Genomic DNA, 13,618 nt, shown 5'->3' on the forward strand with positions numbered 1-13,618 from the left:
GACAAGGAGGGAGAACGTAAGGTGAATGCAGACTGGGCATGGTATATTGCATTAAAGGAAAGGACTCTGGGAAATGAGGGAGAAGAAAGGGTGGAAGAGAACTGTGGAGGTCTGGTGTATAATGAAAGTATACTTATATATCAATGACTGCTTTGTAAAGCATTAACTCCCTCAATTAAAAAAGTTGAAAGATTTTACTCAATACTGCAGTGAAAGTTTCATTGTGCATATTCAAGAATTACTCCGTTAAAGTTCTCTGGCAGATGAAATGTGATGATAGAATACATGTATAATACACCATTCTAGAATTTCAATAGCTATTGGCTTTCAAGTACACGTACTAATTTATATGACCTTAATAATACTTGTTACCACTCTTGAGGACCTAGGTTCAAGCCCCTGCTCTCTACCCATAGGGAGAAGTTTCACAAGCAGTGAAGCAACACTTAAGGTCTCTCTCTATCTATCTATCTATCTATCTATCTATCTATCTATCTATATATATATCCTCCTTTCCTCTCACTTTCTCTATTCATAATAATTAAATAGGTTAAATATTGAAAATGAAAACCTATTAAAATTATTTTTACAATTATAATTTGCAAAACCTTTTTACTGTTTTAATTTGAAGTCTCATTATTGCCTTGAGTTTATGCATATTTTTGTCATTTTTGCTTCATAATCTTTGCCAAACTTTTTAATAATATATTTTTGTTACACCTTACAAATTTGTATTGACTTTCTTTTGGTAAGCTGCATATAGCCCTATATGTATATAAATATATCTATAAGGTATAAGATATTTGTTACAGACCACCATTTTAGGGAACAAATAGAATAATGGTCCTAGTTGCTCTGCATAAAAATTCTTCTCCCACTGAATTTATTTTGACACTGTTTCTACCATACATTTCTTCCTAATAATGACATGTTGTAAGGGAAAAAGAAGATTTGTGTTTGAAAGACAAATGACATATTTATTAATGGATTTTTGTCCAGTAATTCCCAAACTTTAGCTTTGCCAAAACTTGCTAATATTACATAGTAACTAGTATATTTCTGTACAGTCTTTTGTTCTTTCCTTTATTCAGAGGATGGATTTGTATTAAGGTTTGATATCTTTCCCAGCTTTCTTTTTCATAACTATTTACTATAATGGGATTATCTCTTGTTGCTGGGAAGTGATGGCTCTTACTGCATTAGATGGACCCTTTGTGCTGTTTTTCCCCTCAAGGGGCAAGAATTCTTCTGAGTTTCATTTCTCTGGGCTAACATTCAGAGACAGAAAGGAAGAGGGAGAGGGAGAGGGAGTGGGAGAGGGAGAGGGAGAGGCGGGGAGAGAGAAAGAGATTGAGATTACAATATTTAAGCTTCCTTCAATACAGTGAGGGCCAGACTTGAACCTGGGTTTTGCACATTGTAAAACTGCATATGGGGCCGGGTGGTGGCACACCTGGTTCCTGTTTGAACGCACATGTTACAAATGCACAAGGACCCAGGTTCGAGCCCCCGGTCCCCACCTGCAGGGGGAAAGCTTTGCAAGTGGTGAAGCAGTGCTGCAGGTGTCTCTCTGTCACTCTTCCTCATTATTTCCCCCTTCCCTCTCAATCTCCATCCAATAAATAAATAAAGATTAAAAAAAAAAAACAGGAGCCAGACGGTAGTGTAGCAGTTAAGCGCACATGACGCAAAGCGCAAGGACCGGCTCAAGGATTCCCCCCCACCTGCAGGGGAGTCATTTCACAAGCAGTGAAACATGTCTGCAGATGTCTATCTTTCTCTCCCCCTTTCTGTCCTATCCAATAATGATGACATCAGTAATAACCACAACAATAAAAACAACAAGGGCAACAAAAAGGAAAAATAAATAAATATTAAAAAAACATATACTATCAAAATTAGGTATTTTATCATCGTAAAGTTTTAGGTTTGACTTTAAGAACTATAAATCATTGAAGTAAATTTTAGCATTTGATACGAGATAGAGGCGAACTTTTATTCTTTACCAGACAGAGATTCATTTTCCACAAGACAATATTTTAAACACTCACTCCTTTTCTTACAGATCATCATTCCAACACTATTATACTATATTGTTATATGTGTGGATTTTTTTGTATAATATCTTATTCTTTTCAACATTCTTTTTATTCACTACTTGTTTATCCTCACATTAGATTTTTTAAAATGCTAATAACTATTGCCTATCTTTATTATTTCAAGTTAAAGAGTGTGTAAACTGGATCTGATGCAGATGAGAAAGAAAGGCAGAAGACAAACTCATCAAGGTTGGGTCAAGGAAGCCATAGACACTTTACTAGGCATGAAGATAAATCTGAGTTGAAATAAAGTTTCTCTCTCTTTTTCTCTTCCACCAGAATTATCACTGGGGCTAGGTGCTGGAAGTATGGATCCACTGTTCTAGGTGGTCATTCTTTTCCTTTTTTAAATTTATATTTTGGTAGGATAGAGAGAAATTGAGAGGAGTGGTTGAGTTAGAGAAGGAGAAAGAAAGAGAGAAACCTGCAGACCTGCTTCATCACTTGAGAACTGTCCCATAGGAGGTGGGAAGTGGGCCCTCAAACTCTGGTCCTTGAGCATGGTAATGTGTGACCTTACTGGTGTGTCACCACCCAATCTTCAAAAGTTCATCTCTTTCATTAAGTAATCATCTATAGCCCTACTAGAATATGTGAACTTGGAGACAGGGATTAAATTTAGCCTGAAATAATTATCTGGAAGATATGTTCATAATATATTAATCTTGTCTTGGGTCCCACATTATACAGCAAGTTGCAACTCTGCCCTTTCTTTGAGATGCTCAGAGTATGAGGGTAGAACTATACATACATTCAACTAGCAAGAAAAAGTTGAAAGCTCTTATAACTACATACAAACAGAAAAGACATGACTAGTTGTCAGAGGAGTCCTGCAAATCGTTTTGGAGAATGCTAATTTTTTAAATTGATCTTGGAAGAATGTGCCAGATGAAGAAGTAGTGGAAAGGTATACTAGATCCAGGCAACAGCAATGCGAATGGAGGAAGATAGGGTAAGTTTGGAAAACAGTAAAATTTTAGTGTGTCGAAAGTTTAACATGAGGACCAGGTGGTAGAACACCTGGTTAAGCACATATACTATAGTGTGAAAGGACCCGGGTTCAAGCCCCTGGTCTCCACCTTCAGGAGCAGAGTTTCACAGTGGTGAAGCTGGGCTACAGGTGTCTCTCTATCTCTTTCCTTCTGTATCTCCTCTTCCCATCTCAATTTCTCTCTGTCTCTATACAATAATAAATAAAGAAAGAAAAATATAAAAAATTAAGTTTAGCATGCATTTGTAATCATACTGATTGGTGAGACTGAAGAAACAAAATGGGAAAAGTATCTGTATTTTAAAAATATAGGTAATATGTATTGGATTTTTGTTTTGTGTTGTTTTGCTTTAGCAGACATGTGACATGATTAGTTAAATTAAGGAACTTGAACTATTTAAAGTTACATAGATGTAATATTCTACTGTTTTTAATAAGTGCTTGACCAAAATATATTCTATCAAGGAGAAAAAAATTTCATGCCTATATTTCAAAGTTATGAGATAATGGTAGACATTTTCAGTGAATCACCTGTAATTATGTAAAAAATTTGTAGAGAATAAAGTATAAAAAACTATGATAAGATTTCAAAAGTCCTTTGATATAAAAAAAATCTACAAATACATCCAGAGGAAAATCATGTAACTGTCTGTAGATACATAAAATGTATCAGCTATTTCTAATAAAAATTCAAAGGTTAAAAATAAAAGAAAGCATCATAACCAAAGAGCCACAGTAAACATGATTGTAAATGGTGAAGAAGTAATGCCATTTATTATGAAACAGGAACAATATTACACTTTTATGAAAAGATGTTTAGCTAAAATTACCCCATAAGATTTTAGAGAAAAGCAAGCAAATGAACAGGAAACAGAACACTGCTAGAATTAGTGAGTGAGCGCAATTAGATGATTGGATAGTAGATAAGTGTACAAAAATACTTGACTTTTTCTATACAAATAACAGCCATCTGAAGGCAGCAATAGTATCAACTGAGTCATTCTAGACCTGCAAGATAGTTCACAAGGGCTGGTGCCTTGTCTGTCATGTATCCATTTGAGGTTCTAGGCCAGCCCTATCAGATTAGGGGAATCTTTGCTATTGTTGATGACCCTCCTCCCCTCCCCTACTCTCCCCTCCCCTACTCTCCCCTCCCCTACTCTCCCCTCCCCTACTCTCCCCTCCCCTCCCCTCCCCTCCCCTCCCCTCCCCTCCCCTCCTCTCCTGTCCTCTCCTCTCCTCTCCTCTCTTTTCTCCTCTCTTTCTTCTTTTCTATTTATTATTTTTATAGAGACAGAGAGAAAGAGAAGCAAAGGAACTGAGAGACAGAGACAGAAACCACAACAGTGAAGCTTTCTTCAGTGCAGTGGGGACTAACCTCAAACATGGGCCACACTCATGGCAAAGCAATATACTATTCCACTGAACAATTTCAGAAGTCCTTCTTCTACTAATTTTTATTAAATTTTGGCTCCAGGTCTCTAAATTTACAGTCTATTCTTTTTTTTTTTTTTGCAATTATTTATTTTTTAAATTTAAAAAAAAATTTCTTTATTGGGAAATTAATGTTTTACATTTGACAGTAAATACAATAGTTTTTACATGCATAACATTTTCCAGTTTTCCATATAACAATAACCTCCTCTGTCATCTTTCTTGGAGCTGTATTCTCTCCACCCACCCACCTACCCCAGAGTCTTTTACTTTAGTGCAATATGCTTCGCAGTCCATTCTTAAATATTGCTGTCATAGTCATACTATCGTGATAACTACAGATATTCCCAAATTTTAAATGGTTGAAAAAATTTTAACTGAACTCAAATTTGAAAAAAGGAAAAAAAGTCTAACAATCCAGCAATTCCTGTTTTTATTCACGTTTTGTTAGAAAAGTTACTTTCTTTGCAAAGGCTACACTAAATCTATTCATAATAGATGAATAATTCATTTATTTCCTAAAAGGTTTAAGGGTGCAGGAGAGGAGGATATGCATGTGAACTGCTTTGCTGATTGTTTTACAGCAGGTAATGGAAATGTGCTGTATGCCACCACATAGTAAAGAAAGGCCTAATGACTATGGTATTTGTGGAAGTTCTCCTTCTACATAACTGAAGATTCCAGGCTCTGGGGTGTGGAATTCATCTGTAGTTCCTGTGATTTGAATGGAATTCTAAGTATGTGGCCAGGTTCATGAGCTGAACAGAACAGGATAGGCCAATAAAAATTAAGAAAGACCTTGATGCCATGTGTCTCATAACTGAAAAAGATCTTGTTCTCCTGTACTGTTTGTTATTTGGGTTTGAGTGACTCTCTCTGACCATTGTTCCCAACAAATGACTGTGGATCTAGCTGTGCTGGTCTTGCTATGTATCCTACCATATGTCAACGATTGTAATCACTCAGCTTTGGTTGCATTGTGCCAGTAGCATTAACTACAACAGCTGGATTGGCTAGCATGATTCTAGTTATAAAGTGATACCAAATATAGGTACTCTTATTTTTGGATCAACCTGCCAATGCCCATGTCCAGTGGAGATGCAATTACAGAAGCAAGAACTCCCACTTTCTTTTCTCCATGAAGAATTTTGGCCCACACTCCCAGAGGGGAACAAAATCTTAGGAGAAGATGAACAGAGGGTTGTGAACTTCAGTTTCATCAAGATCCAGAGAGAAGAGGGAAAAAGAAAGGACATTAGGAAGTAGTAATAGGTGTAGGTGTGACTTAGAAAGGAAGAGAAGGTGGGACCATAGAATAAATGGGCAAATGTTCATATAAATATAGACAGATAGTTCTAGAAATAATAACCCATATTTGTGACCTTGAGAGAACTCTGTAGTTTCCAATGTGTGTGTGTGTGTGTGTGTGTGTGTGTGTGTGTGTGTGTGTGTGTGTGTGTGTGTGTGTGTGAAAGAACTCTGTTGGTTGGAATTGTGTGGAATTATAGCCCTGTTATTTCATAATTTTGTAAAACAATATTAAATCACTAATAATCATAAAAATAAATAAAATACATAGGAGAAAAAAAAAAGGTCTGCATTGCCATTTTGCTCTCATGAAAGGCTTACATTATTGCCTGCATTTGCTGAAAGAATGGAGAAAAACAAAAGGAAGCTGAAATTAACTTTTATGACAAAAGCTGAAAAGCAGCAATTGTATTGCACATTTGTTTTGTAGCAACTGTGCCAGTGGCAACACACCTCAAGCAGGGAGCTGTGAGACTGGCACTGTCAAGTTCTTTCTCCCCTGGGACTCTTACACAACTTTCCATTCATAAAGTTACTTGTGATTTTACTATATGCTAGTGCTACTTGGTTATATTTTGGTAAGTTCTTTTTGTGGTCTGGAAACACTAAGATTTGTCTCCATGTAAATTAGTAGTAATTACATTGTCACTTTTCATCATTTTAACATATGAATGTTTTCAGTGGGTTGCAATGGGGAATCTATGGCCTGAGCAGAAGTGATCACTTAACTCACCTTTCTAAACTTTGAGTTCTGTCATGAAGTTCTGTTCTGTAACAGTGGGTAACAAAAATAATAGGGGAAGTTGTTTTCACAGGTCTAAGTAAATTTGATAATCAATATAGGAGAGACGATGAATTGTTTCCGGATTGTGGAAAAATAATATGAAAGCATTTTTGGTAGAGGAAGAGAGAAAGTGATTTTTAAAAGAGAACACATTTATGTACATGAGAAGAGAAATGAAAAAGATATTTTTGGAACTAAGGAAAAAGTACTCCTATATTTTTTTTTCATTAAGTCTCAGGCTAAACTTCATCTATTCCAGAAGGTCTGGTGACATTTTCTGCCTACTATGTGGATACTTCTAGTAACTGTAATTTATTTGCTAATTAATTGTATATTATATTGTAGATGTTTTTAAATGTTCAGTTAAATGTTTCCTTTTTCTATTATAATACTCTTTTTTTAAATTTTTATTTATAAAATGGAAATATTGACAAGACCATAGGATAGGAGGGGTAAAATTCATTAAAATGCTCACCACCAGAACCCCATGTCCCATTCCCTCTCTAAAAGCTTTCCTGCTTTTTATCCTTCTGGGAGCATGGACCCAGGATCATTATGGGGTGCAGGAGGTGAAAGATATGGCTTCTGTAATTGTTTCCCTGCTGAACTTGGGCATTTACAGGTGGATCCGTATTCCCAGCCTATCTCTCTCTTTCCCTACTGGGGCAGAGGTCTGGGGAGGCCGGGCTCCAGGACACATTGGTGGGGTTGTGTGCCCAGGGAAGTTAGGTTGGCATCATGGTAGTATCTAGAACCTGGTGGCTGAAAAAGAGTTAAGAAATAAAGTAGTGGTGTGGTGGTGGGAATTGCGTGGAGTTGTACCCCTCTTATCCTATGGTTTTTGTCAGTGTTTCCTTTTTATAAATATTAAAAAAAAAGATATAAAGCTGAACAAATTATTGACTAATCATAAACCTAAAGGCAAGAATATTGCAGATGAAGATTTGGGGTCTGTATTTTGGAAAAAGTTAGTAGGTCTATTTTAGGGATATTCCAAGGGGCCCATGGCTTTACTAGTTTTTGCCTGAGCCTGACATCTAACATGCAGGTGGACCCAAGGTATTGTCTGGTAAGATGGTGTCAGGGTTGGAAAAGGGACTAGAAAGCTGGATCAGGGAAGAGAATATATCCCAAATATAGGAAAAGTATATGAATATTGTTAACTGTAAACCTCATCAATTTGATCTGGGGCCCACATTCAGCAAAGAAGCCTATGTAACTTCTGTATCCCTATAGGTCTGAGCTTGCATTTTGTGGTCATGGCTAGGAACATTTCAGGCTGCACTAACTTCAGGATCCATCTTCCTTGTATGTTGTCCACCCTCCCTTCGGAGAACAGAAAAGTCCCTACTTTTGTTTATCTACAGTGAAGGCAAGGTCCTATAGGGGCCCACAAATTGGTCCATTATGTTGTTCCTGATGGAGATGACTAGTGACATTAGAAAGAGGGATCTGTTAGAGGTCTAGGCCCATCATGTCTGTGTGGGAATCCCAGGACTTCTTGACTAGGGCCCCAGGTGATGAGGTGGCTTGGTAGTGACTAAAGAGTCACCATTAAAATATGCCAATCTCTTGCCCTTATTCAGCTTTTGTAGTCCTTACTTTGTCTGACAAGTTTAATTTTGTAGTGATTGAGAAATGTGAAATAGGTAGTAGGTGAGGAGGGCATCTAGGTCTAGGTATCAACCACTTGATTAGGTACTTTAAAGTCTCTTTTTTAGATCTTTCTACTTGCTTGCTTCATTTATGGACTCACTGCAAACTATTGTGCACTTTTGCTTTAAGGTATATATTTCCCCCTAACCTATGGATACATGTGTACATGTATGCTATCTCCTGGGCCCTGGTCTATATATAGGTTTTGAGGTTTTGTTTAGAAATGTGCCACCTGAAATGGAATTAAGGAGTCATGTGACTTAGGAAAGGTCTCACCAGAGGGTTGACATCCTATGCCTGACATCTCTGATCACAGTCTGAAGTGAATTATGCCCAGGTGGTACTGGTTACATTGCTTAGGTTGGGATCAACAGATGCAGTATCAATTGGTATGAATTGAGAGATGCATGCAGGAAAGTGATCCCCACCCTAGAGATTCCAGGACTGGGAGAAATAAGGGTTTTATAGAGAATGGGGAAGGTTCCTGATGTCTTGTATGGTCCAGCAAGTCCTGACAGTGGGATTTACAAAGTTAACCCAATTGCCAATTAATATAGCTATAGCAATAACTATTGCCTCCTTAAACCCTAAGACAGCAAGAAATCTCCCCATTCTTTATAAATGTTTCTTACTCACCTTATTGAGGGGTTAACTGTTTCTAGTACTACTGTTGACACAAGGTGCAATTTCTCATCTTTCTATGATAAATGTTTGCCAAACAATAGTTTGAATCACGATTGTATTTTCAGGGAAATGTAGCTCTCAAGTTTCTATCAGTAATTTGAAGTTGTTCATTTCTATTTTCAATAATAGGATATCTCCAAGTTTACAGAGAAAGATAATATAGTTCTTGGAGAAGGTGGAATTACACTGAGTGGAGGTCAACGAGCAAGAATTTCATTAGCAAGGTGAATATAGCATTTGCTATAAATATCATGTTATAAAAATATGTACTTTTCCATTTCTTTTAGTTCTACTCTATAGTTGAGAAAGTCCTTGAGTTTTATGAGAAGTAGTTTAAGAATTACCTTTAAGAGCTGACAATGATATATAATTAAAATCTAGTAAAAATGGTGGCTTTTTAAAACATGCCCTTATGTGTGTGTATGTTTGCCTTACAGTTTATTACAGATGTAAAACTACAGATTGCACAAGTCTCTCATCTTCATGAAGATTCTAAAAGCTTTTAAAATTGTTTCACTTAGGGGGTCGGGCGGTGGCGCAGTGGGTTAAGTGCATGTGGCGCAAAGCGCAGGAACCAGCGTAAGGATCCCGGTTCGAGCCCCCGGCTCCCCACCTGCAGGGGAGTCGCTTCACAGGCGGTGAAGCAGGTCTGCAGGTGTCTATCTTTCTCTCCCCTTCTCTGTCTTCCCCTCCTCTCTCCATTTCTCTCTGTCCTATCCAACAACGAATTGCGTCAACAAGGGCAATAATAATAACCACAACGAAGCTACAAGGGCAACAAAAGGGGGAAAAAATGGCCTCCAGGAGCGGTGGATTCATGGTGCAGGCACCGAGCCCAGCAATAACCCTGGAGGAGGAAAAAAAAAATTGTTTCACTTAGAAAATAAAATTAATGAGAATATATTTTTCTTTTGAATTATTCATTTTTCACTTGTCTGGAGTTTTATATATATGGTATAGACTGGACTTATATGGAACAAAATGCAGTTTCAGTTATATAGCATAATAATATTGCTTTTAATCTGACAGTAGTAGCACTAGAACACATTTCAAATTCAAGTAAGTTCAGCAACTTAGATGCTGTGTCTGATGTGTTAAGGGAATATAATTTTCTTCTTTTTTTTTTTCTCTCCACCAAAACACAAGATCTTTGAGAGCAATGATTTTGTGAATTTTATGACTGTATTTCTAGCTGATTACGTGGTGTAGACTCTAGATACATGTTATTGCTTAAAATATTTTCTTTTTTAAAGTAATATTTTAAAACAATGGCATAGTTTGTTGTGATTCAACTTGTGAGTTTTGCTAGTTTATGGCACTTACATTTAGTAAAACTACTCCAGTTCTTCTTAGAGTGTTGAAAAAAGTCATCTGTGATTTATGGTTTTGTTCTTCCTTCAAAATCGTTTACATTAAATAATGTGAGAAATATTGAGGAAATACAATTTAAAATTTCCCTCTTCTTTTTTAGGGCAGTGTACAAAGATGCTGACTTATACCTGTTAGACTCTCCATTTGGATATCTAGATGTTTTAACAGAAAAAGAAATATTTGAAAGGTATATATTGTCTGAATCACTTATAATGCTCATATTACATGATGAGAAAGGAAGACAACAAACACCATAGACAAAGTACACCATTGAGCCTCAGTGTGGCAAAATGTGAAGATGAAATCTGATCCTCTCTTTATAGTCAATGTTCAAGATTACTTCCCTTAAACTCCTTTCTGACCATCTCATACAAACCAATGCTACTGCTTTAATAAGTACCATATGCAGTTTTTACATTATTTATGACTTGTGACATGGCTGTTCTAATTGCTTAGTATGCTTACATATTTAGTTACTCTCCATGTTTCCTGCACTATTTTCTCCCTAGATAATAAACTTGTTAAGAAAATACTAATGGTGTATATTTAAATGTAGGTGAATGCTCAGATTACTCATCTACTTTAGTAATTTCTTGAGAGCCTTGTCTTTAATCTTGGGATTCATATTTCATTGGCATTTGTATTAGAGCTCAGTGTACATAAAGTTTTAAAGAGGAAGAGGTGCCTGACTTGATTTCAAAAATTCATATAAACTATAATGTAATTTATTAGGAGAAGAAAAGGTTTTTGACATTAAGAGTCTAGATGTATGTGTTTATAAAACTGTTATGTTATTCCTAGCAACAGTTTTCCTATAATTTAATTAAACTGAGTAAGTGGAATATGAATCTTATAGTATTGGGGCTGTTAGAAGTTTCTTCATTTATTTTTACCAAAATAAATTTTGTTAATTATGTTAGTATGCAGAGTATAATCTAGAGTGATGCCTCTGTCTATACCATATGTAATGTATTTATGTCTAAATTAATTAAGTTAGTCTTCCTCAAATAGCTCAAATAAGAAAATACTTCTAAACTGAAGGAAAATTTTACTAGACTAAGACTACATTCAGTTCTTAGGATTGTTGTTTCAACAAGTCAGATTAGTTTCAATATAAGTTCTTAAGAACTAAATTGGTAGTCAACTGAAAATGTTAATGATAATTGATAGAGAATTTAAAGAGTAAGAAAGGTCTCTAACCTTTTAGAAAACACATAGAAAAATAGACTTCCAAGAATTTTAAAGGTCATCGAGCAAGTTCCATATGTTCTACATAAATCAAAACCCAAAGGATAAAAAATTTGTTCAAAATAAAGCATTTATTTAATATCAAATATTTAGTTACATTTTAATTTTTATATAATATAATATATAGCACATTGCAAAAATTGAATAGTATAATATTTCATGCCATAATGATGATTCGGGAGGTGCTTAATTACTATTGAATGTTTACTTTTAAAATATCACTTTAAGTATAATAACAACATTGGATGATAGAGGTTTTATATAAGAACTCATTAATAGAATGCTACAAAGTAGTACATTTTTAATATGACAAGGTATTATAAAGTTGATATCTTATTTAAATCTTTTTATATTCTTAAAGCTGTGTCTGTAAATTGATGGCTAACAAAACTAGGATTTTGGTCACTTCTAAAATGGAACATTTGAAGAAAGCAGACAAAATATTAATTTTACATGAAGGTAGTACTTATTTTTATGGAACATTTTCTGAACTACAAAATCTACGGCCAGACTTTAGCTCAAAGCTCATGGGATATGATTCTTTTGACCAGTTTAGTGCAGAAAGAAGAAATTCAATCCTGACTGAGACTTTGCGTCGTTTCTCATTAGAAGGAGATGGTGCTGTCTCTTGGAATGAAACAAAAAAGCAGTCTTTTAAACAGACAGGGGAGTTTGGTGAAAAAAGGAAGAACTCTATTCTCAATCCAATGAACTCTGCTAGGAAATTTTCAATTGTACAAAAGACTACATTGCAAATGAATGGCATTGAAGCAAATTCTGAAGAACCTTTAGAGCGAAGACTTTCTTTAGTTCCTGATTCAGAGCTGGGAGAGACCATCCTTCCCAGAAGCAATGTGATCAACACTGGCCCCACACTTCAGGGACGAAGGAGGCAGTCTGTTCTCAACCTAATGACTGGGTCTTCAGGGAACCAAGGCCAAGGCATTCACCGAAAGGCAGCAGCATCCACACGGAAAATGTCACTGGCGCCTACAACCAACTTTACTGAAATGGATATATATTCAAGACGATTATCTCAAGACAGTGGCTTAGAAATTAGTGAAGAAATTAATGAAGAAGATCTAAAGGTGTGTATAAAGTATTATGGTTCCTTCCATAGTGTAACTGGGTAGAATGCAATATGGGATATATAACACAACATATATTATGGATTTGGGGTGAGTTTTATCTTGATTCGTTTTAATTAAAAAGAATTCTTTCTTGCTTCCTTTCTCCTTCTTCCTTCCTTCCTTCCTTCCTTCCTTCCTTCCTTCCTTCCCTCTCTCTCTCTCTCTTTCTCTTTCTTTCCCTCCCTCCCTCTCTCACTTCCTCATTCCCTCCTTCCTCATTCCCTTCCTTCCCTCCCTCCCTCCTTCCTTCTTTCCTCCCTTCTTTCCTTCCTTCCTTCCTTCCTTCCTTCCTTCCTTCCTTCCTTCCTTCCTTCCTTCCTTCCTTCCTTCCTTCTTTCCTTCCTGACTTTTTGTCTGTGAAGTTCCAATACTTCTAGAGTACTCTTATTTTCTTATATATAGAAGGAGATGGGAGGAAAGACAAAGGAGATATTAAAGTACTGCTCCACTGCTTGTGAAACTTCTTTGTATGGTGCTACTATGTAGCTGTTGGGAGCTTGAATCCAAGTCCTTGCACATGGAAAAGTTTGTGTTCTACCAAATAAGCTATCTTCTAACTATCTTCCAGCTCTATTATACTAATATTCTTAAGGTCCAAATTTATACATTATGTACACAACTTCAAAATATAAAAGAAACAAGTATTTTCTTTTGTGAACAATACAGTTTTTCTGCCAGGGTTCTCCTTGAGGTCAGAGATAATCATTATTATAAATTAGAAAGTATTTGTCTATTTTTAATATTTTGCATAGTTAAAACCTCATACCTCTTGATTTCACTGCTCTAAGACATTTTTAAAACTCACATAGGAAAACAGAGAGACACAGAGTAAGTAGAACTTCTTCCCATGCCATAGCACAGGTGCATAGTGGTGCTAGGGTTCAAACTTGAATTGTATGCAAGTCATGGCATA

The 13,618-nt window shown here is 36.1% G+C and overlaps 1 protein-coding gene across 1 annotated transcript in view; it reads left to right on the top strand.

Annotated features, from left to right (window-relative positions):
• CFTR (CF transmembrane conductance regulator) overlaps positions 1-13,618 on the top strand; it is a 219,990-nt gene that overhangs the window by 113,405 nt on the left and 92,967 nt on the right. The window contains exons 12-14 of the mRNA XM_060196479.1: positions 9,086-9,180; positions 10,428-10,514; positions 11,937-12,663. Of these exons, the coding sequence (XP_060052462.1) occupies positions 9,086-9,180; positions 10,428-10,514; positions 11,937-12,663 (909 nt within the window). The remainder of the gene's footprint in view (positions 1-9,085; positions 9,181-10,427; positions 10,515-11,936; positions 12,664-13,618) is intronic.

Source organism: Erinaceus europaeus, chromosome 8 (assembly GCF_950295315.1).
Source record: "Erinaceus europaeus chromosome 8, mEriEur2.1, whole genome shotgun sequence".
Lineage (NCBI taxonomy): Eukaryota > Metazoa > Chordata > Mammalia > Eulipotyphla > Erinaceidae > Erinaceus > Erinaceus europaeus.